The following is a 25,890-nucleotide window of genomic DNA, read 5'->3' as shown; positions in this document are numbered from 1 at the left end:
TTAAATGCTCCCTTTTTTCAAATTTAGGTTGCTTCCAATTTTTCTTTATTTCAAACAAAACTTTTATGCCTTGCCTAGCACATACATCTTCATATGTATCTCTGATCACAACAATGCTACAAATTCCTGAAAGCATAATAATAGGGTCAAAGGTATAAATATTGTCCAACCTCAACTAATACTTGCTCTCGAGAAAGATTCTTCCAAGTTACACACCCACTAACAATGTAAGAAGTCAGCATTTCACTCCAGCATCAACAACAGGTGTTAACCACTAACAATAATCTTCACTATTTAGATAGGTTGAAATGTTAATAAAATTTAAATTGCAATTATTTTATTATTGTGAAGTTAAATATATACTTATTTATTGATTATTTGACCTTCTATGAATTATCTGTTAGACCATGGAATATTAGTACTTAAAAAACTTTTTTCTAATGTTTATTTAATTTTTGAGAGAGAGACAGAGACAGAGCATAAGTGCAGGAGGGGCAGATAGAGAGGGAGACACAGAATCTGAAGTAGGCTCTAGGCTCTGAGCTGTCAGCACAGAGCTCAACTTGAGGATTGAACTGATGAACCACAAGACATGATCTGAGCCAAAGTCAGCTGCTTAACCGACTGAGCCACCCAGGTGCCCAGTACTTTTTTAAAATGTAATCTCTATGCCCAATGTGGGGCTCAAACTTATGACCCTGAGTTCAAATGTTTCATGTTCTACCACCTGAGCCAGACAGTACTTTTTCTATTTTTGATAATTCAGTTTTTGTGAAGTGCTTATAATTGTGCCTAATGTGTTATAAGCACAGTGTGTTAGCTATTGTTATTTACTCCCTTATATGTTAAGCATTTTAACCTTTTATTTGTCATAAGTTGCAAGCATTTTTCTTAGAGTGTTTATCTTTTAATTTCATGATATTTTGAAAGCATACACACATTTTTAGTTTTTATTGTAAAGTAGCAGTCTTCTTCAGTGTATTATTTATTTTATGCTTAGAAAGTCATTCACCTTTCAGATCAGTAAAATAGTCATATATTTTGTATGGTTTGAATATTTTTTTACAAATGAGCTTTTTCCACCTGGATATAATTTTTAAACTTCTAATGGATAGTTCTGAACATAAACAAAAATTGTAAACTCCCATATATCCATCCTTCAGTTTCATCTCATAGCCAGTCTTGTTCTCTTTAAACCCCCATCCACTTTCTCTCCATCCACAAGAATACTTCCAACAAATCATAGGCAGCATCTCATTTATCTGTAAATATTTCCATATGTATCTCTAAAGGCAAGAAAACATAAACATATATGTTTAAAATATAAAAATATTACAGAAATATAAAATAGAAACACAACACCATTGTGACAATCAACAGTTCTTTAATAACGTTAAAAAAAAACTAATAAATGTCCAAATTTCTCTGATTTTCTCATCACTGTTGTTTTTTTCTTTATTTGAATCAGGATCCAAATAAAGTCCATATGTTATGATTAGTTACTGTCCTTTTATAAACTATAGATTTTTTTCCCTCTCTGTCCTAGTTTTTTCTTTGGAATTTATTAACTGAAGAAATTGGGCTGTAAGTTTTACAGGGTTTCCTGCAGTGGGATTTTGCTGATTGTATCTACAAGTGATGTTTAACTTATTATTCTGTTCCCTGTATTTGCTCTAAATTGGTAATTACATATAAAGTCTTGATAAGATTTAGGTAGTGTTTTAAATTCTATCAGGTAGTGATAGAATGCATGGTTAATGTTTCTTGGGGTATTAGCTGTCACTGATGATCACCATTTATATTTCATTACATCATAAGGGGTTGAAAAATGGTGATATTCTAATTCTTCTTCAATTATTGGCTAGAATTCTTGTACAAAGGGAAACTTCCTCCCATCAACTGTTTGGTTATGCTTCGGTTCATTTCATATAATAAATAATGACAGGGCAAATACTTGACTTTTTATCTATATTTGCCAGTTTCCAGATGATCATTAAGTTTTTTCTTTTTTGAATACCATTATGAACTCATGCATTTAAATATACATGATAACCTGTTGCGGGTATCATTATTATTGAAACTCAAATTGTCCCATCTTTGGCCAGTGGGAACCTCTTCTGGTTGGCATGTCTACATAGTCTTTGCTAACTGCCTTGCTTGCTGGTATGACAAGATTTTCATCTATATTTCCTGTTCTAGGCCCCAACAAGGCTCATTTTGTATATTTCCTGTGCAAGTTCTGGAATCAGCCATTTCTCCAAGGAACCCCCCTAGCTCCTTTTAGAAGGAAATGTTATTATAAGACCATATCTAGGTGCTAGAAGGGCTCTTTGCTCTTGAGTTCATGTGTCTAGGCCTATTCAATGAACAAACAGTATTAGAAAATACGTATTATTAATTTTTAAAGATAAATTTCATCATGTGTTTAAACCAGTACTTCCCACTCAAAATTCAGAAGATGGCATTTTTATTTAAACTGTATAGCTATGATTTTAGTGTGCCATATGGTGTGAAATGACCACCTAATTTGAAGCTGCCCAACCTTCCCCCCAACACGCACTGGAATATCAAGTTCCCCAGGGCCATTTGTTGAATAATTTATCCTTTTTCTGATTAACTTGCAGGACTTGCTACATAAATTGCCAAGCCCATTGCAAAAATGAAAATGCAGCACTCCTTGTTCAAACCTTTTTTAAAATTTTAATATGGTGACAGCAGAGCTTTTAACCAGTATTTGGGACCTCTCTAAGAGTAGGGTTGTCAGGGACTGTACAGGTCAGGCATCCATGACGCTGGCCCTGATGATATGTGATAGTGAACCCTGGAATAGCAAATACTTACACAGCCAGGTTCTGTTCTGAATGCTTCGCATGTCACCCAGCTAAGTACTTTTATTATTTCCAGTTTTGAGATGAGGAAACTGAGGCACAGAGCAGTTAAACAACTTGAATATGGTTACACAGCTAGTAGGTGGCAGAGCCGGGGTTTGGACCCAGGTGGTTTGGCCCCTCTAAATCTATACTCTTTACCTTTACGCCATATGGCCTCTAGGATAGTTTCTGTATCACATATAAGGTTCTGTTTGGGGGATATAAATTCTGTTCCACTGATCTTCTGATCTTGCACTAGCAAGTCATTTTTAATAATTGGAAATTATATGATTTAATGTTGATAGGTTATACACATATTCTTTTTCAGAATGGTCTTTATTGATTTTGCCTATTTATTTTCTCAGGTTAACTTTATAATAATCATTGCCAAATTCCCAAAAACAAAACAAAACAAAAAATCATTAGTATTTTTGTTGGAATTCCACTCAAAGTATTAGTTATTTGGGGATGAATTGGTATCTTCTCCTCTCATCAATGAATGTGACAAACCTCTCCATTAATTTAGGTTTGTATATTTCTCCAGTGAGGTTTTGGGTTTTTTTTTGTTTTGTTTTGTTTTTGTTTTTGTTTTTATTTTAGAGAGAGAGAGAGAGAGAGCACAAGCTGGGGATAGGGGTAGAGGGAGAGAAAGAAAGTCTTTAGCAGGCTCCATGTCCAATGCAGAGTCCTGACGCAGGGCCCAATCCCATGACCCTGGGACCATGACTTGAGCTGAAATCAAGAGTTGGACATTCAACCGACTGGTCCACCCAGGAGCCCCTCCAGTGATTTTTTAATTTTTCTTCGTTGATCACATACATTTCTTATTAGGGTTGTTAGTAGATATTTTATAGTTGTTTGTAATTAATGTGACTAGATTTTTTTTTCTCTTCTAGAAATATAACTGGCAATTTCTGACCTATAAGGAAATTACTGATTAAAAAAAAATGATAGCTGCTAGATTTGAACACCTATCATGTACTCATTATTGATCAGTTTTTAAGTAAAATAAGGCTTATAATGAATAACAGTAGTCCTCTGCCCTGTCACTCACCTCTCTTGACTAACACTCTTAGAGACCACCAATTCCAATCCATTTACATGCTTCTTCTGGTACTTACCTTCATAGTCTTAAATAATAATATGCATATACAACTATTTACTGTTTTTTTTCAGATCCATATAATTCTTTCTTTCTTTCTTTCTTTCTTTCTTTCTTTCTTTCTTTGGTAAGCTGTACGTGCAATGTGGGGCTTGAACTCATGACCCCAAGATCAAGAGTCACATGATCTATGACTGAGTCAGCCAGGCAACCCAACTTACTGATTTTCAACTATGTAGTATGACAATATTGCTCTCTTTCAAATCCTCCCCCAGCCACACAGAAACACACACACCTGCTAATCACATGCAAACATGTACACACTCTTCTCATCACCCCAGAATAGTGGTAACACAATTGTTAGTTCAATAAATATTGTGCTTACATTATTATAGTGATGCAAATATTATTCACAATTCCTTTTCTTTAAAACATTTTTCCATAGAGTTAATAATTACATTATTATTATTATTATTATTATTACTATTATTATTTTACACTGTTTCACTTATACATCTCTAAACTTCCTGTCGGAGGTGTAAAATCTCCTTTCATTATATTTGGATACATCATGTCATTTATCAATTTCATATTTTTCTTGGAGTTCTCTCCCCTGGAGCCCTCCATACCCCTCCATAATCTGGGCTAGCTGCTTCTAGGCCACTGTATACTTGTCATCCTGGAGCTTCCCTTCACTATCATTCTATGGCCCCTCTTTGTCTTTCTCCTGAATTGGACCACCAATTTTCTGGATATCATGTTTTTATTTTTCTAGATTTACTCTCTCATTTGGGAGGAGTGCATCCTCTGTTACCTTTGAAAAAGAAATCATAGGAAGCACATTAGTGAGATTTTATAAGTGTGAAAGTATTATTCTACCCTCAAACTTGGCTGATAAATCACTGGGTATAGAAGTCTAGATTTGGAAGGCATTGCATAATTATCTTGGAGCTTCCTTTGTTGTTGGTGAAAAGGCCAATGCTATTCTGATTTCCAGTCCTTAGCCTGGGACATGCTTATTCTCTCTGAAAGCTTTTGGGTCTTCCCTTTACTTCTGGTGTTTTAAAACTTCACAGTGTTATGACTTAGTCAAGTCTTTTTGCTTTTGGTGATATCTTTTAATCTAAAAGTTTGTGTTAGTCAGTTAGCTTCTCCTTCTTCTTTCATCTTTTAGAATTTTTTGTCTTTGGGTGCACCTGGGTGGCTCAGTCGGTTAAGCAACTGACTTTGGCTCAGGTCATGATCTCGCAGTACATGAGTTAAAGCCTCGCATCTGGATCTGTGCTGACAGCACAGAGCCTAGAGCCTACTTCAGATTCTGTCTCCCTCTCTCTCTCTGCCCCTCCCCTGCTTGCACTCTGTCTCTCTCTCTCTCCCTCTCAAAAATAAATAAACATTAAAAAAATTAAGGGGTGCCTGGATGGCTCAGTCTGTTAAGCCTCCAACTTTGGCTCAGGTCATGATCTCACAGTTTGTGGGTTCAAGCCCTAGGGCAGGCTCTGTACTGACAGCTCAGAGCCTGGAGTCTGCTTTGGATTCTGTGTCTCCCTCACTCTCTACCACTTCCCCGCTCTTGCTCTCTCTCTCAAAAAGAAATAAAATATTTTTTTTAATTAAAATAAAAAAGAACTTCTTCTCTTTGAGCATTTGACTTCCAGGACTAATTCTTTATTTTTCCCAATCTTCTCTATTTTCCTTTTCTTGGTCTTCTTACTCTAATATCTACAAGATTTTCTTAACTTTAACTTCCAGACATTTTAGTGAATTTCTAGGTTTCTCCCCGCTTGGTCTTTGAATATTCATTTCTTTTCTTTTTCTCCTTTTTTTTAAATTATTTTTTAATTTTTAAAAAATGTTTACTTATTTTTGAGAGAGACAGAGACAGAATGCAAGTGGGTTAGGGGCAGAGAGAGAGGGAGACCCAGAATCCAAAGCAGGCTCCAGGCTCTGAGCTGTCAGCACAGAGCCCAATGAGGGGCTCAAACCCATGAACCATGAGATCATAACCTGAACCAAAGTCAGATGCTTAAGGAACTGAGGCACCCAGGCGCCCCTGGGTGGATATTCATTTCTTAAATTACCCTGTTCTTATATCATGTATATTTCTTCTGCTCCCTGAATTATCTGTTTCCTTTGACTTTATTTTTCTCTTAGTTTGTTTTGGTCTGTTTTCCATGATAGAAGGTTTCCTCAAATAATCACCTTCCCTCAGGTGTGCCCAATGTCCCTGAGTTCATAGCTCTGGTTCAACCCCTCCTGAGAGAAAACCTCCATCTTTTGCTGTGGTGAAGAGTGGTAGTTGCAGACAGCATGAGAAGAATATGTAACTTTGTGGTCCCAAAGTGTCTTTGTGTAGGTCTTTCAGTGACTCCTCCTTTCAGTGACCTCTTCATGTAGGTCTTTTCACACTACCAGCACTATCCTAATCCCTTTCACACGGACAATTCCTAAACCATTTATAGTTCTGTGGTGTGATATGACTTATTTCTTTTTAATTTCTCTACCTCTATCCCCTCCTCACCCCCATCACAGACACTGAGTTTTCAGATTTCTACAGAGTTAGTCACTACTCATCCATCTGTTTTTCAGGTTGTAAAATTTTATTGGTATCTTTTATCTCCTGTGGTCTTCTTTCAGGTTTTCTTGTCATTTCCTTTTATGCATTTTAAGTTTATTTTTAGCAGGATTTCAAGAAAGAAGGGAGAGTCACACATATTTCACTTAAGCTTTATATCATACTTAAAGAAATCTGGGCAAAACTTAACTAATTTTTTATTCTTCACTGTAATCTCATTAGTTATGAGACTTGAGTTTTTAGTCAATGCTTTCCTTTTTATGGTACACATTCATTTTCTAAAAATAATGACAAAATAAATGGATACCTTCTATACAATAGATATGTCACCTTTTTCTCTTTTATATCTTCTTTTTTTAGTGTTTATTTATTTATTTTGAGAAAGGGAGAGGCAGAGAAAGAGGCAGAGAGAGGATCCCAAATAGTCTCAGTGGTATCGGTGCAGCACCTGATGTGGCACTCCTTCCACAAACCGTGAGATCACTACCTGAGCCAAAATCAAGAGTCAGGTGCTTAACCAACTAAGCCACCTAGGTGCCCCTGCCTCTTATATCTTATGGTGTTAGTCAGTTGTGGTCCACAAGATAAGTTTCAAATGCTTAACACATACATATATAGCACAAATACATTTGCCATTCTGAATGTCTAAAGTGGCATATATATTCTGCTGTTTTTCTTAGTTAGTAGGCTTTATAAGTTGAAAAAGATCCCTGATTATTAGTTCAGAGAGTTTTAAAGAATTACTGAGCAAAAGATAACCACTTTGCAGTCTGCTCTTACAGGGTAGTTAGATGATCATTGAGAAGTGGATTTCGAGGCTAGCAATATGTAATGTTATGGGTTGAATTGTGTCCCCTCAAAAAAGAAACTTTGGAGTCCTAAACCCCAGTACCTAAGAATGTGACCTTCTTGGGAAGTAGGGTCTTTACAGATGTAATCAAGTTAAATGAGATCATTAGGGTGGGCTCTGATCCAGTATGATTGGTGTCTTTATAAGAAGGGGGACTTTTAAACATGATGAGAGAGAAGCATACAGGGAGAACACCATATGAAGACTGGCATTATGTGGCCTCAACCCAAGGAACAACCAGAAACTGAGAGAGAACTTACCTGGCACCTTTAGTGGGAGTGTGGCCCTGTTGACACCTTGATTTTGGAATCCTAGCTTCTAGAAGTGGGAGACAACACATTTATGTTGTTTAAGCTACCCAATTTGTGGTACTTTGTTACTAGCAAGCTTATATATGGAGGTTATTGCTGATCAAGAGAAAAGAAGTTACAATAGAAGGAAAAGGAACTAATTGAAGTGGAGCCAGAGACAATAAAAGGGGAAAAACTGAACACAGTGTGTAGTGTCAAGTCATTTAGGGAGTTCTTCCTCTAAAGGGAAGGAGACAAATAGGGTAGAAGGTGGAAAAGCAAAATGCCTGAAAGGGGTTTTGTTTTGTTTTGTTTTTTAAATGGGAGAAATAATGGTATGTCTGACTTTAATGGGAATGATTCATTAGAGGAAGAAAATTTTATCTTGTAGCAGAGAGCAGGGAGAACCTCCAGAGCTCTGTTCTTAGGTAAAAGAAGATGGTATCTGATGCACAGATACTGCCTTTGGCCCTACAAGAGGATAGGTCATCATGAGCGACAGGAGAGAGTGAAGCATTAAGCATGGGTGCAAGGATAGGGCATCCAGCTGACTCAGTTGGTAGAGCATGGAACTCTTGGTCTTGAGGTCATGGATTCAAGCTCCAAGTTGGGCAGAGATCCTTACTTAAAATATAAAAAAATAAAATAAATAAAGCATGTGTGCAGGGAGATGACAGTCTCTTTCATATCCTCCAATTTCACAGTGAAGTTGGAAGCAAAGTCATCACCTGAAAGCGAGGATATGGGAGGAGGTATGAGAAATTGGCAGAGAGGGAAGAAAATGAAATGGTATTTGGGAGTATGGGAGAGAGAAAAAACTGGTCATAGTGATTCCTTTCATATACTATTGAGACTCATTTGCTACTCTTTCATTTAGAATTTTCTCATCTAAATGTGTAACAAAGATTGGTCTAATAATTTTCTTTTTGGGCTTTATGTGTCAAGTTCTGGTGTTGATAAAAACAGAGACAATAATAATAATAAATGCCATTACTGACCACCTATCATGTGCTCTGGGGAAAGCATTTCTTCCAATGATCTCTTTTAATCTTCATAGCAGGAAGGACATGACAGATTACCCTCATCCCCATTTTGTAGATAAGAAGATTGAAGGTGGGGCTGAGGGCCCAGGAAAGTGACATGGCCAAAGTTATATAGCTAATAAGCAGAGATGGGATTCAAACTAAAGTCTATAACTCAAAAATCAATACTTCGAACCAGCAATTTATGCTATGTTTATAAACTAGCTTTTAATCATACTCTAAGTTCTGGAACAGATTAAATAAAAATGAAAATTATCTATTCTTTGAAATTTGCAAAAACCTCACCAGAAAAAAACATTGGTTACAAAAATTCAATATTTAAAGTCAAAAAAATAAAGAGATAATGGCTTGGTGATGCAATAAACATATTTAAGATGTAGCTGTTTCTATATAAAATTATGAAGTCTTCAATTTAATAAATATACTTAGGAAAGCATGTGAGTCATTACTTTGTAAATCTAGCTCATCACCATGTTCTATCTGTCTCTGATCATTTCTGCCTCCAAAAATATGTGGAACTATCCTCTTTGCATCCATGCTATCACCCTGGGCTAGGCTGCCATCTTGTTAGTCTGGATGACTGCAGTACTGTTAGAGAGTGATCCTTCTTCACTTTCTTCCTTGTGTTATTTGCACTCATTTTGTGCAGAAGCCAGAGGGATTTATTTTCAAAATGTTCTGTGTATTTACTGTTTTACAACAAGATGCTGACCAGCATAGCATATGATTGCCAAATATTCAGCAGCACAAAATAGTGCCTAGTGCTGAACTGCAAATGGAAAACATAATTTTTGAAAAATAAATACTTAAATACAATATAAGACCATACAGAAGGCATTATACCAAGTGGTTTTTAATTTGCAAAGATGGATCTTTCTCATTTATCAGTCTTCAATGGAATGTGATTATTTCTCAATAATTTGTGATTATTTTCTCAAACCACTTTTCCCAATTACAAAACTACAATTTAATATATGGGATCTTTAATTCCAGTAATTCTGTAATAGATCATAACAGGCCTCATTTTCTAGTGCTTTCCCTGGCAGAGGGGAATGAGATCAATACATCATAAACACCTTTGTGTATTTGTTCTGTCTTAGTAATCTTTTCTTTCTGGGGCCTACCACAGTAAGTAGCCTCTATTAAATGCTCAGTAAGTATCCACTGAATGTTATTAAGTGAATACAACATTTGGTATTTTGTAGGAATAATCTAAAATTGTCTAAGCTATAAATTAAAGGCTTCAATAGAGTGCTTAGAAAATCACAGATTTTTTTTAAATGTGATGTTTGATTTTTTTCTCTAAGGTAGTGATTTTCTTTTTCATTCTTGACAGGTGATTTCATTTATCATGTATTTTCCCTTTCATCTAAAAATGTCAGTTTTCTCAAAGTTTACCTTGAAGCATGACCAAAGACTGTCGAAGTCGGCTGTTTTCTTTCCGGGTGTTTGTTAGTTTTTGTTTCAGGCTTTTTATTTTCGTGCACAATTCCTCCTTTGACAATTCTGCTAAAGGCTCTTCTTCCTCACTGGAGCTCTCACCAGGCAGAAAGGCATTTCCTGAATATGGGTCTCTCTAAAATACAAGGCAGGCACAACAAAGAAAGCTTCAAAGTGACTTTAATGGTTTATCCCATGTTCTGTGTGCTGAAGGGACCTACAAAACCCTCATCTCCTGGGCATTTCCTGCTACAGATGTCTTACCTAGTGAACTAGCCTCAGCTTTGTCTTCCTCTCTCCAGGAGAGCTCAGAAAAAGGTAAGACATCAAAGTTTCATGCACACATCTCTCACATAGCAAAAATCAGTATTCTGTCTAACTTCAGTGAAGAATATAAAGTAGGAAAATAGTATAACAGAGAAGGATCAACCAGACTGCCACTCAAATATTTGTAACTCATCCCCACCCTCCATTTTCCCCCTAACTCTTCACTCACAGTCTCTCTGTTGAGACTGTTAGAAATTTTGGGGTTTATTGCATCAGAGAAAAGAGAGAGAAGATTCACCTAGAACAAAACATTCATGCTTTCCTTTTAGTTTTAAAAATAATTTTTAAGATCAATAGCAAGACAATACTCTGAAACATACACATTTGAGTTGCAAAACACAGGCTGTGTTGAGACAGAAAAGGATTTCCTCAAATTACCAAATTTGCCTTGGTAATGAATTTATAAAGATCCAAACCTAAAAGGCTGGAGTATAAAGTTTTTAAAAATAAACTTTAGAATATAAGAGATAAAGGTATGACATAAAGAAAGTTTCTGTTGTACAGGAAAGGAAGAGACATTCTGGTGCCAGGAGGAGCCTAGGGAATAAGTAGCTGGAATGGCAGGAAATCATATTCAAGTGTCTTTGCTCTTCCTGACCCCACTGTTTGAGGGGAAGGGAGAAGGATCACGGGGTAAGGGTATATGTTAGAAACATCCAGATAAATGAGGGGCAATCTTAGAGCAATAGGATTGGCTCCCTCCCTCTCAGTGCATTAAAAACTCCCCAAAGAGGCATGATGTCCAGCATTAGCATCATGTCAACATGGTCTTTCTCAGGGTCATAAATCTGAAATGGCCAATATTAGTATCTAGACAGTTGGACCAGAGAGAGCAGCCAGACTCTCCAGAGTTCTTACAAAGCAGCTAGAAAATCCAAATGGTCCCTTTGTCCTTGTCAGGAAACAGGTAAGTGCTGAGGAAACTGGTGAAACAGAAATAGTTCAGTGTGTAGACAGAGAGACCACACAATTCCAGAACCTTTTAGAAGGTGGCAGTGGGCCCCACTCCTGCTAGGGACCAAACAATGCCCACAGTAGGCAAAGAAAACTTTTGCAGACAACTGGACTGAAGGAAAAAAAGGCCAAGATTCAACAGCAGAGCACATGCAACACACATAGGAGACACTCCTTGAAGTGTTAGGCCCTGGGGAATAGGGAACACTGCAGTACAGAGCAATAGAGGACCTCTTCTTTGTAACGTTATTATTGTAAATGGCAAGAGAAGTAGCTGAGTTTTCTAACACAGAGAAACAGACACAGAGAGTTAAACAAAATGAGGAGATGCAAGAATATGTCCCAAATGAAAGAAAAGGAACAAATACTAGCAAGGAACCTAAGCAAAATGGATATGAGTAATATGTCTGATAGAGATTTTAAAGTAATGATAAGGGGTGCCTGGGTGGCTTAGTCAGTTGAGCATCTGACTTTTGATTTCAGCTTAGGTTATGATTCCAGTATTGTAGGATCAAGCCCTGTGTCTGTGCTGAACATGGAGCCTGCTTGGGATTCTCTCTCTCTTACTCCTTCTGTCCCTCTCCCCTATGCATGCTCTCTCAATCTCTCTAAAAATAGATAGATAGATAGATAGATAGATAAAATAATAAAGTAATGATCATAAAGATACTCACTGGACTTGAGAAAAGAGGGCAGGACATCAGTGAGACCTTTAACACAGAGATAAAAAAACAATCAGATCAAGATCAAAATAATTGAAATTTAAAATACATTTGATGGAATAAATAGCAGTCTAGATGAAGCGAGGAATGAATTAATGACCTGGAAGACAAAGTAATGGAGAGTAACTAAGCTGAGCAAAAACTAATTTTGCTAAGAAAAACTCATTTTCTTTCCTTCCTTTTGCTCAAATTGAGAATAGTCTTTGGGAACTCAGTGACCCCCTTAAGCATAATACCATTCATGTTATAGAGATCTCAGAGGAAGAAAAGAGAGAAAAGAAGGCAGAAAATTTACTTGAAGAAATAATAGCTGAAAACTTCCCTAATCTGGGGAAGGAAACTGATATCCAGATCTAGAAAGCACAGAGATTCCCCTAAGCCCCCAAATTCAACCCAAGAAGGTCCATACCAAGACACATAGTAATTAAAATGGCAAAAAGTAATGATAAAGAAAAAAATTTTAAAGCAGCAGGAGAAAGGAAGACAGTTACATACAAGGGAAACTCCATAAGGCTATCAGTGGATTTTTAGCAGAAACTTTGCAGGACAGCAGGAAGTGGAATGATACATTCAAACTCCTGAAAAGAAAAAGCTGTAGCTAAGAAAACTCTATCAGAGAGTATCATACAAAATCGAAGGAGAAATAAAAAGTTTCTCAGACAAAAAATAAAAGAGTTCATGACTACCTAACAAGCCTTCAAGAAATATTCCTTTGAATATAAAGGAAAGACCATAAAGGAGAGTATGAAAAGTAAAATATACAAGAGCAGTAAAAGTAAGTATTTTTGTAAAAACCAGTCAAAGGTATTCATAAAATGAAAGGATGTAGAATATGACACTATATACCTAAAACGTTGGGGAGGAGTAAGAAATGGTTTCAAACTTAAGCAATCATCAACCTAATATAGACTACTCTATGCAGAAGATGTTATATAAAAACCTAGTGGTAACCACAAATAAAAAACCAGGAGATATGCAAGAAATAAAGAGAAAGTATCCAAGTATATCACTAAAGAAAGCCAACAAACCATGAAAGAGAGCAAGAGAAGAAAGGATCAGAGAAAATCTATAGGAACAACTACAAAGAAGTAAAAAAATACAAGTGACAATACACACATATCAATTAATCATTACTTTGAATGTAAAGGGACTAAACACTCCAATCAAAAGACATAGGGTGACAGAATGGATAAAAAACAAGACCCATCTATTTTCTGCCTATAAAAGGCTCATTTCAGGGCTGCCTGGGTAGCTCAGTTGGTTAAGCATCTGACTCTTGATATTGGCTGAGGTCATGATCTCGTGGTCATGGGACTGAGGCCCAGTGTTGGCTCCTCCATGCTGGGCTTGATGCCTGTTTGGGATTCTCTCTTTCCTTCCCTCTCTGCCCCTACTTTGCTCATCCTCTCTCTCTCTCAAAATAAATAAACATTTAAAAATGCAAAAAATTAAAAAGTCTCTTCTTTAAAAAAAAAAAAGACACCTGCAGATTGAAAGTGAAGGGATGGAGGGCACTTGGGTGGCTCAGTCAGTTAAGCATCTGACTCTGGCTCAGGTCATGATCTTATGGTTCGTGAGTTTGAGTCCCACATCAGGTAAGCTCAAGCTCCACTTCAGGTGAACATGAGCCCTGCTTCAGGTGAAACCCACTCCTCTCTCCCTCTCTCCCTCTCTCTCTGCCCCTCTGCACCTCTCTTATACAACAACAACAACAGCAGCAAAGAAAGTGAAGGGATGGAGAAACATTCATCATGCAAATGGATGTCAAAAGAAAGCCAGGGTAGCAATACTTATATAGGACAAAATAGATTTTAAAACAAAAACTGGAACAAGAGACAAAGAGGACACTATACAATAATAATGGGGACAATTCAACAAAAGGATACAATTGTAAATAATTATGCATTCAAGATCAGAACACCCAAATACATAAAACATTTAATAGAAAACATAAAGGAAATAATCAACAGTAATAGAATAATAGTAGGGGACTACTATGGTAACTAATGTAACACCCCACTTATATAATGATGGACAGATCATCCAAACAGAAAATCAATAAGGAAACAGTGGCTTTGAATGACATCCTGGACTAGATGGGTTTAACAGACATATTCAGAACATTCTATTCTAAAATGGCAGTATTCACATTCTTTCCAAGTGCACATAGAATATTCTCCAGAATAGAGCACATATTAGGCCACAAAACAAGTCTCAATAAAATAAAAAGAAAATCAAATCTTACCATGCATCTTTTCTGACCACAATGCTGTGAAACTAGAAATCAACCAAAAGAAAAAATCTGGAAAGAGCACACATACATAGAGGTTAAATAACATGCTACTAAATAATGAATGGGTCGGCTAATAAATAAAAGAAGAAATAAAAAATTACATGAAAACAAGTGAAAATGAAAATCCAATGGTCCAAAATCTTTGGGATGTAGCAAAAGTGGTGTTAAGAGGGAAGTTTATAGCAATACAGGCCTACCTCAAGAAGCAAGAAAAATCTCAAATAAACAACCTAACCTTACATCTAAAGGAGCTAGAAAAGAAGAACAGACAAAACCCCAAATCCAGGAAAAGGAGGGATGTAATAAAGATTAGAGCAGACAACGTCACTCCTCATCAGGGAAATACAAATCAAAACCACACTGAGATATGACCTCACGCCAGTCAGAGTGGCTACAATGAACAAATCAGGGGACTATAGATGCTGGAGAGGATGTGGAGAAACGGGAACCCTCTTGCACTGTTGGTTGGTGTGCAAACTGATGCAGCCACCCTGGCAAACAGTGTGGAGGTTCCTCAAAAAATTAAAAATAGATCTACCCTATGACCCAGCAATAGCACTGCTAGGAATTTACCCAAAGGATACAGGAATGCTGATGCATAGGGGCACTTGTACCCCAATGTTTAGAGGAGCACTTTCAACAATAGCCAAATTATGGAAAAAGCCTAAATGTCCATCAGCTGATGAATGGATAAGGAAATTGTGGTTTATATACACAATGGAATACTACTTGGCAATAAGCAAGAATGAAATATGGCCTTTATAGCAACATGGATGGAACTGGAGAGTGTTATGCTAAGTGAAATAAGTCATACAGAGAAAGACAGATACCATATGTTTTTGCTCTTATATGGATCCTGAGAAACTTAACAGAAGACCATGGGGGAGGGGAAGAAAAAAAAAGTTAGGGAGAGAGCCAAACCATAAAAGACTCTTAAAAACTGAGAATAAACTAAGGGTTGATGGGGGGTGGGAGGGAGGGAGGGGTGGGTGATGGGCATTGAGGAGGGCACCTGTTGGGATGAGCACTGGGTGTTGTATGGAAACCAATTTGACAATAAATTTCATATTAAAAAAATTTAAAAAAGAAAGAAAAAAAGGACATCAATGAAAACAAAATTAGAGCAGAAATAAGTGGTATAGAAACTAAAAAAACTCCAGTAGAACAGATTAATGAAGCCAGGAGCTTGTTCTTTGAAAAGATCAACCAAATTGATAAACCCCTATCTGGACTCACTAAAAAAAAAAAAAAAAGAGAGAGAGAACCCAAATAAACAAAATTACTAATGAGGGGGCACCTGGGTGGTTCGTTTGGTTAAGTGTTCATCTTTGGCTCAGTTCATGATCCTGCGATTCGTGAGTTTGAGCCCCACCTCAGGCTCTGTGCTAACAGCTCAGAGCCTGGAGCCTGCCGCAGATTCTGTGATCTTCCTCACCCTCTGCCCCTCCCCTGCTTGTGCTCTGTCTTTCTGCCTCAAAAATGAATAAACATTAAAAAAAAACTAAAGAGGATAAATATCAACCATTACCACAGAAATAGAAACAAGTGTAATACATTATGAAAACCTATATGCCAACAAATTGGACAACCTAGAAGAAATGGATAAATTACTAGACACATATAACCTACCAAAGCTAAAGAAAGAATTGGTCTGTTCAGGCAAATTACCAGGAATGAAATTGAATCAGTAATTAAAAACTCCCAAAAAACAAGAGTCCAGGAACAGATGGCTTCAAGGCAAATTCTACCAAACATTTAAAGAAGAGTTTATACCTATTTTTCTCAAACTATTCCAGAAGATGAAGAGGAAAGGAAACATGAAATTCATTCTACAAGGCCAGTATTATCCTGATTCCAAAACCATATAAAGACACCACAGAAAAAGAGAACTACAGGCCAATATCTGTCATGAATCTTCAACAAAATATTAGCAAGATGAATCCAGTGATACATTAAAAAAGTCATTCACCACAATCAAGTGGGTTTATTCCCAGGATGTAGGAGTGGTTCAATACTTGTGAAACAATCAACATGATACATCACATCAATAAGAGAAAGGATAATAGGATCATTTCAATAGATGCAGAAAAAGCATTTGACAAAGTACAGCATCCATTCATGATAAAAACCCTCTGCAAAATAGATCTAGAGGGTAACCCCAACATAATAAAGGGCTTATATGAAAAACACACATCCAACATCATATTCAATGGTGAAAAACTGAGAACTTTTCTCCTAAGGTCAGGAAAAAGACAAGGATATCTGCTCTCACCACTTTTATTCAACATAGTACTGGAAGTCCTAGCCACAGCAATTGGACAACATAAAAAATTAAAAGGCAACCACATTGGTAAGGAAGAAGTAAAGCTCTCACTATTTGCAGATGACATGATACTATTTATAGAACACTTTCAAGACTACCAAAAAACTACTACAACTGATAAGTGAATTCATGAAGTTGCAGGATAAAATATCAATGGAGAGAAATCTGTTGCATTCCTGTACACTAATAATGAAGCAGCAAAAAGTGAAATTAAGAAAACAATCCTAGAGGTGACTGGGTGGCTCAGTCAGTTAAGCATCTGACTCTTAATTTCTGCGCAGGTCATGATCTCAAGGTTTTGTGGGTTCAAGCCCCGTGTCGGGCTGTGTGCTGACAGAGTGGAGTTTTCTTGGGATTCTCCCCCTCTCTCTGCCCCTCCTCCCACTTACATTCTTTCTGTCTCTTTCAAAATAAATAAATAAATATTTATTATTGAGAGACAGAGAAAGACAGGGCATGAAAACGGGATGGGCAGAGAGAGGGGGAGACACAGAATCTGAAGCAGGGTCCAAGCTCTGAGCTGTCAGCACAGAACCTGAAGCGGGGCTCAAACTCACAAACCACAAGATCATGACTTGAGCGGAAGTTGGACCTTAACCCACTGAGCCACCCACCCACGCACCCCTCAAAATAAATCAACTTAAAAAAAAAAGAGAGGCACCTGGGTGACTCAGTCGGTTGAGCTTCCGACTTCAGCTCAGGTCATGATCTCACGGTTCGTGGTTCAAGCCCCACACGGGGCTTTGTGCTGACAGCTTGGAGCCTGCTTCGGATTCTGTGTCTCCCTCTCTCTCTGACCTTCCTCCACTCATACTTTGTCTTTTTCTCTTTCAAAAATGAACATTAAAAAAAAGAGAAAACAATCCCATGTATAATTGCGCCAAAAACAATAAAATATCTAGGTATAAACTTAACCAAAGAAGTAAAAGACCTGTACTCTGAAAACTATAGAACACTGATGAAAGATATTCAAGATGATGCAGACAAATGGAAAGACATTCCATGCTCATGGGTTGGAGAAACAAAATATTGTTAAAATGTCCATACTACCCAAAGTAATCTACAGATTTAATGCAATCCCTATCAAAATGCCAAAAGCATTTTTTACAGAACTAGAACAATCCTAAAATCTGTATGGAACCACAAAAGACCTTGAATGGCCAAAGCATTTTTTTTTAATGTTTATGTACTTTTGAGTGAGTGCAAACAGGGGAGGGGCAGAGAGAGGGGGACAGAGGATCCTAAGTGAGCTCTGCACTGACAACAGTGTGCCCCATGTGGGGCTCTAACTCATGAACTGCGGGATCATGACCTGAGCTGAAGGCAGACGCTCAACCAACTGAGATACCCAAATGCCCCAAAAGTAATCATGAAAAATAAAAATAAAACTGGAATTATCGCAATTCCAGACTTCAAGTTATTATTACAATGTTTTAGTAATTAAAACAGTATGGTACTGACATTTAAAACTAGACACATGTATCAATGGAATAGAAGAGTAAACCCAGAAATAACCCCTCAGTTATATGGTCAATTAATCTTTGACAAAGGAAGAAAGAATATACGATGGAAAAAAGACCATCTCTTCAACAAATGGTGTTGAAGAAGCCACATGCAAAACAATGAGACTAAGCCACTCATTTTCACCATACACAAAAATAAACTCAAAATTAGATTAAAGATTTAAATGTGTGACCTAAAGCCATAAAAATCCTGGAAGACAGTACAGCCTGTAATTTCTTGGACATTGGCCATAGCAACATTTTTTCCTGTGACAAGGGAAGTAAAAGCAAAAACAAACTGTCAGGGCTACAAAATAAAAAAGTTTCTGCACAGCGAAAGAAACAGTCAACAAAATGAAAAGGCAGCCTACTAAATGGTAGAAGGCATGTGCAAATGACATATTCAATAATGAGTTAGTATCCAAAATACATAAATAACTTATAGTATAGGAGTGCCTGGCTCAGTTGGTTGAGCACCTGACTCTTGATTTTGGCTCAGGTCATGATTCCAGGGTCATGGGATTGAACCTTGTGTCGGGCTCCACATTGAACATGTAACCTGCCTAAAATTTGATCTCCCTCTCTCTCTCTTCCCCCCTCTGCCCTCTCCCCCACTTGATTTCTCTCTAAAAAAATAATAATAAAAGAAAAAATGATTTATACAACTCAACACCCCCAAAAGAAATAATCCAATTAAAAATGGGCAGAAGACATAAACAGATATTTCTCCAAAGAAGACATACAGATGGCCAATAAACACATGAAAAGGCGATCAACATCACTCATCATCAGGGAAATGCAAATCAAAACTACAATGAGATATTACCTCACACCTGCCAGAATGGCTAAAATCAAAAACACTAGAAGCAACAAGTATTGATGAGGATGTGGAGAAAAAGGAACACTTGTGTACCATTGGTGGGAATGCAAACTGGTACAGCCACTGTGGAATCAGTATGGAGTTTCCTGAAAAAATTAAAAACAGAGCTACCCTATAATCCAGTAATCATACTACCGGGTTTTTACCCAAAGCATACAAAAACACTAATCAAAGGGATACATGCATCCCTGTTTACTGTAGGATTATTTACAATAGGCAAATTATGGAAGCCGCTTAAGTGTCCACTGATAGATGAATAAATAAGTAAGATGTGGTATATATACACAACGGAATACTATTCAGGCATAAAAAAGAATGAAATCTTGCCATTTACAATGACATGGATGGAGTTAGAGAGTATAATATAAGTCAGTCAGAGAATGACAAATACAATATGATTTCACTCATTTGTGGGATATAAGAAACAAAACAAATGAACAAAGGGAAAAAAAAGTGAGAGATAGAAACCAAGAAACAGACTCTTAACTATAGAGAACAAACTGTTGGTTACCAGAGAGGAGGTGAGTGGGGGGATCGGTGAAATCGGTGAAGGAGATTAAAAAGTACACTTATCAAGATGAAAAAAAGAATAAACAAGAGTATGGAAGTGGGGGCCAGGATGGCAAACTTTACCTGCTGTGCCAACAGAACTCTCAAAGGACCTGGAAGTGACTGAAACTAAAATACCAATAGTTCAAAGCGACTTTTAAAAACTAGAAAACTCTAAATGTAATTCACTGTGAATAAGCAAGTTGAAGCTTTTTTCTTTCTTGTTAAGCAGGGATGGAGAAATGAAAGCCCAGTAGGATCAGTTATAGAAAATACAATTACATTTTTGCATGATTTATAATGTATACATTCAACCTCATTCCTTATTTTATAAATATACAAGTATATGTATATGTTCATGTATTTCATTATTATATATATGCATCTATGTGACATATATAATACATATAAGGCTAATGAAAATTACTATTATCATATGTAGGCAAGTAGCTAATGTACTCACATTAGCCACATAAATCCTGGTAGCTAACATAAAGGGAAAAAAATGATGGATTTAGCTAAATAAAAATGAAAGATTTTTTTTTTGAAAACTGAAGGATGCCATAAATCTATGGAGAGAAATTCGAAAAAATTAGAATCTGTGGCCTAGTTCTTACCATTTTTAGCAAATTCCTAAAAGAAATAAATGAAATGAGGCAAAAGCAAATCTATTTGTAAACATCAATGGAAAATATAAAATTAATTAGACAAATATCAGATTGGGAGAAGATATTTGCAAAAACAAAAACCATAAGAGACTAAATTTCTTCAGTAGAAATGGTATTTGTGCAAATCGATAAGAATAGAACAAGAAACCCTCTAGAATAGACTAAAAAAACCAACAGAAAAGATAAGAGTCCAATAGAAAAGTGGACAGTGACAGAGACTACTACTTCTCTCCAGGTATGTGTTCCCCCATTTTTCTTAGAGTGATAGGTTTTTACTTGGGCAGGTAGCTGTCAGCTGAAGATTACATTTCCCAGGCTCCTGTGCATCTCAGTGTGGCTATGTGACTAAGCGTCCACCGATAAGATAGAAGTAGAAGCAATGTGTACCACTACTGGATCATGACCTTAAAAGGAACAGGCATGTCTGCCACCTATATTCTTCTTCTGTTGTCAGAGAGGAAGGCATGATGGTGGAAGCTGGAGTAGTCACTTTGGACCCAGAGACAGAGGCTCTGTGTTGAGTAAGGTAGACCAGCAAGATAAGAGAAAGCCCCAACTTTGTGGAGCTGCCATAGTAAGCCTGAGCTGCCCTTGTTATGTGAAAGGGAAGTAAACCTCCATCATGTATAAAGCCACTGTTATATTTGGGCCTTGTTACAGCCTTTGAAACATGCATCATAACTAATACAGATTTTGGTACCTAGAAGCAAGATATCCAAAACCTGACATATGTTTGAATCATTTAGAGATCAGGTTGTCGTCCAAAAAAAGCAGAGATATAATGTGTTGGAAAGCTGTTGACTCTTGTCAGACCTTGTGACATATTTGGTAAACCTGTCATCTGGAATACTTTGGAAGGCAGACCAGGTGTTTACTGAGCCTGGAAAAAGAAATTTGGTGTATACCAGGGACTTCTTGTCAGTTAACCAGTTTGCAAAGAGGAAGGTTTTCTCTTTCTACCTCCTTTCACCTGAATGTAGCCTACAATCTAAATTTACCAATAATCAGTAATGTTAAATCTTCAAGGTTTGAAAAGCCAATTACTGCCATATCTAAACAGCAGGAGGTAAGACTAACCTTGAGGCTTTCTCAAGAGCTTCTCTTGATATCTGTTGAGATCTGTCCCAATGATAAGTATCAAATTCAGTGTGTTACCTTTGAGCTTATTGTTTCGCATGGCCATTAGATAACTGCCATAAATTGGAGAGAAAAGAGGATGAACACAGATACCATAATAAAAGAGGAGAGTTTTCAAGCTTATTTATGACCAAATCTCTGGTCCAAGATCTCTGGCTGTAGTTACTAACCATGGAATCAAATAGAAATAAGTAATCTGGAAAGCTATTAACTTTCTGAAGAAAATAAATTGCTAAAGAAATCACAACACTGGCCTGCAAGATCTTGTGACTTTTTTACTCCTTAGTGAACTACTGAATCCCCGAAATCTGCACCAATAAATTGAAAAGATGTCATTTTCTCCCATCATTGCCAGAAATATAAAATATGAGTATAAATGTTAAGTGATGGTAGGGAAGTACAAATATAGGAGTCCCTCGTGTGCTGCTTCTGGGCATGTGGACCGATGTGGACATTCTGGAAAGTAATCTTATAAAATCTGGTCAAATGAACTAGAAACAAACATATAACTTATAAGCCATAAGTCATCCTTCCTATGTGTTTATTCCAGAGAAACCCTCACATTGTTTCTTAAAAGGACAGGTATGAGGGTATTTTTTTTTTTTTTTCATTGTTTGTAGTAGCAAGATGGTGCAGGAAATTTAGGTATTCATCATTGGAGAAAAGGACAATGCAAGTAAAATCTGGTGCTATGCAGTGGTTAGATATGATGAATCAGATGTATAATAGCAATATAGATAAATGTTAAAAACAGTGCTGACTGAAAAATCTGACACGGGTTGAGGTATATATTATACCAATGTAATACTGGTAAGTAAAGATTGGTACATACATACAGTGGAATAATATGGAGTTGTGAAAAAGAGAAAGTTCTGGGGCACCTGGTCGCTCAGTTGGTTAGGCATCTGACTTCGGCTCAGGTCATGATCTTGTGGTTCATAAGTTCCAGTCGCACATCAGGCTCTGTGCTTTGGATCCTCTGTCTCCCTCTCTCTCTGCCCCTCCCCCCCCAACTCTCTCTGTCTCAAAAATAAATAAACATTTGAAAAAAAGAGAGAAACTTGTTTATGTACTAGTGGAAAGATCTTCAAAAAACATTAAATAAAGGGCTCAGTCAGTTACTCATTCTCTCTCTGAAAATAAATAGAGGTGCCTGGGTGGCTCAGTCAGTTAAGCATCTGACTTCAGCTCAGGTCATGATCTCACACGGTTCATGGGTTTGAGCACCACGTTGGGCTCTGTGCTGACAGCTCAGAGTCTGGACCCTGCTTCAGATTCTGTGTCTCCCTCTCTCTCTGCCCCTCCCCCGTTCATGCTCTGTCTCAAAAATAAATAAACATTAAAAAACATTAAAATAAACTAAAAAAATCAAGTAAAAAAGCAAAGTACTAAGCAGCATGTCTGGTAAGTTACTTTTTTGTACAAAAGAGGGGATAAAAATATCTATGTTTATATTTGCTTTACTCGAATAAGAAACACTGGAAGAATAAACAAGAAAGCAATAAATGTGGTTTACCTATTGGGGGTGGATGGGAAGTGGGAACAGGGTGGACGGGAGACAGGGATGTGAGGGAGACTTTTCACAGTTCCCCTTAAAAAATACACACACACACACACACACACACACACACAAATGTGTGTATGTTTACATATATATATATATGCCTTTTGATTTTTTTAACTCAGAAAAGCTTTATAATTTATTTTGCTTTCTGACTCTTCCTGTGCCCTCAACACTTTCACAACGACTTTCAGCTCCTCAATAAAGAAAGCGTGCTTGATCCTGTCAAGCACACATTTGGCAACGTGGAACCACAATGGGCCCTGCTGACATGTCTTTTCGTTTTAGAGAACCTCATAAGAACTTTAGGTCTTGTCTCACACACAAGCTCCTTAAAGATGGACCGAGCACACTCTACAGGCAAATTTTGGTGATTTACTAACTTTCTTAGTATAAAGGTAAACAATTCCATTACCAGGGTTTTGGAACAGCCTAGTTTTGCTAGAGGCTGTGTTGTACGCCTATGACAGTGTGTCAAATGCCAGACCATCCTGAATGCCCCTAGACACCATCCCCGGAAGACCAAAAAATATTTTAAACTATGAGAATGTATAGTATGTATTTAAAAAATTGTATAAGAATACGTGCACATAAACACTACATGTATTATAAAGGCATACACAAATATATATATTGCAAGGACACACAAATAAAAAGATCCAGAATAAACACACTGATGGATTGTCCAAAGCATAAGAGGAGTATGGGAGTGGGGAATTCCAATCAAAAAAGAATAAACGAATAAAAATAAGAAAGGATCCTAGACCAAACCAGTGATGAACGTGGGCCACAAATTGGAGTTACAAAAGAAAAGAAACTGAATCTTAAAGAGATATCTCAATTTCTTCAGTACTTTTTGAGAGGAAAAATAGTTTCTGACAGTTTGCTGGTCTTTCATTTCCCAGAATATGAGGGAAAGTTTGAACAATGGCATAATTGGTCATACTTATATGGAAGGAGATAAAATGACTTTTGAGTAAGTTTTTCACTCAACTTGTTCAACATCACAAAGAGAACAGGGCATTTTATTCCCTTAGTTGAATAAAGAATTAAAAGGAAGCATAAGTTAATAGAAGACGGGAAAGTACTAACTCATACATTATGAAAAGAATTATGGAATTGTGCTGGAGCTAGATACAAAAATGACATTGAGGTAACAAAACACCAACCTGTCCTTTATCCATGTCACTATTTGCATTCTCTGAGTCCATTGTCTCTGTCCTTTTCCTTTTTCCTTTTCTAAGAGCTTGGGTATTCGTAATGTCATCTGTTTGCAAGATCTTCTGCATTTTCTCAAGTAGTTATCAAATATTTTCTGAAATTGTAGGAAGAGGGAGTGCCCATGTAGATGCTGCTATTCTGGACGTAGCCCCAACATCAATGTTTTTCCTTAAAAACAAAAACAAAAAGGGATACATAATATATTTAGCAACTATATGTTTCGTAATGGCACTAGCCACTCAAGTAGTACTTTTACTAAATGCTTCTTATCTTTCTCCCACTGACCAATTTATTACACATTTTCATTTGATTCAAAAGTCTTCCAATTTCATCATCACGAGGCTGTCATGTTTCCGTGATGTGACTGATATGCAGTGAGTTGTCACTTATAAAATGAAATAGTGTAAGAAAAATTTCCATTTTTCCAAGTTTTTTCTTGTCAGTCAGTTATGAGGAGTCTAAAAACCAACGTAGAAACATTATAAATTTATGCAAACAGTATTTCACAGGACAAAGTTGTAAAAGGCATTAATAATAGCAGATTTCATCAAGATCAAAATATTCCAAAGGAAATCAATAAGAATTGCTTAAAGGTTTTTTCTTTTCCTGAAAACCTAGAGTTTTGAGGTGGAAGATTTTCCTTGGTGTAACTTTAAGAATTGTACCATAAAGAATGGAAGAAAAATATATCTCAAAGGCAAAAATACATTTCAAAAAAATTTTTGAGGGATAATCATTTTTTAAAACCTGATAAAGCAGATGATAATTCTTAGGTAGAACAGGGTTGAAATGTTCAAATTTAATTTTTGCTATACACAGATGATATGGTACATTTGGTCTTAGCATCCTTATTACTTGCATATATTGGTTTATTTCTATGAAAAGATATTTAATTATAAATAATAAAACTTTAACTACAGAAGGAAGTGAGCTCAAAGGGACTTCAAGAAATATGTACACTATTGAGCAGAAGGTAATATATGCTCCTTACCAAATCACACTAAATAATCCTTTTATAATAAATATGGTACTTGTACCTACTTTAAGAGAAATTCATCATTCTCTACTCCAAGTGTGAAACAATATGTGGGATGGTCTTGCCAAAATTGCTTATTGTGACTCTTTGAAAACTTACTTTGTGTTTTCAAATATATGAAGAATACTTAAGCTCACACATGGGACTGGGCTATCATATCTGAACCACAAATATCAGAGATCTTATCAAGCATCAAGCTTTATTAACAATTTCAATTATACAAGCAATCAAGAGGCACAGGTCAAGTAGGGTGCACTCTAGGGCATTTTGTTGGCTTTGTAGGTCCTCTCTTTTCAGATCACATAGGTACTCTGTGGTCTAGAATAAGTGAGGCCTCTACATGAGGTTTGAGGGTCATCTCACACAGTGAGGAGTGTTTAGGTTATGACACATCACCATTTTATAACCTCAGAGTTCTATACCTCGCGTGACCTTTTCCAGGAAGTTATAAAGCCATTGATTCTAGGTATGTTTGCCATAAGCAATCCTAAATCAAGGATATACAATCAAGAGCATTCCATAGATAAAAATTCCACTGCTAGCAAAT

At 36.7% G+C, this 25,890-nt stretch overlaps 1 protein-coding gene across 2 annotated transcripts in view; it reads right to left on the bottom strand.

Annotated features, from left to right (window-relative positions):
- The window catches only part of BEND6 (BEN domain containing 6), a 62,881-nt gene that overhangs the window by 13,762 nt on the left and 23,229 nt on the right, over positions 1–25,890 (bottom strand). The window contains exons 2-4 of one of the 2 annotated variants that reach the window (XM_047859429.1): positions 24,256–24,475; positions 12,126–12,161; positions 10,129–10,306 (exon numbers count right to left, since the gene is read on the bottom strand). In XM_047859429.1, coding sequence (XP_047715385.1) covers positions 10,129–10,306; positions 12,126–12,161; positions 24,256–24,375 — 334 coding nt within the window. In that variant the 5' untranslated portion in view covers positions 24,376–24,475. The remainder of the gene's footprint in view (positions 1–10,128; positions 10,307–12,125; positions 12,162–24,255; positions 24,476–25,890) is intronic. The other variant, XM_047859430.1, reaches the window with a different exon arrangement.

The sequence above is a fragment of the Prionailurus viverrinus genome, chromosome B2 (genome assembly GCF_022837055.1).
Source record: "Prionailurus viverrinus isolate Anna chromosome B2, UM_Priviv_1.0, whole genome shotgun sequence".
In the NCBI taxonomy this organism is placed as follows: Eukaryota; Metazoa; Chordata; class Mammalia; order Carnivora; family Felidae; genus Prionailurus; species Prionailurus viverrinus.
Note: the sequence above shows the minus strand (reverse complement) of the source record. Positions and strands in the feature narration are given on the sequence as shown.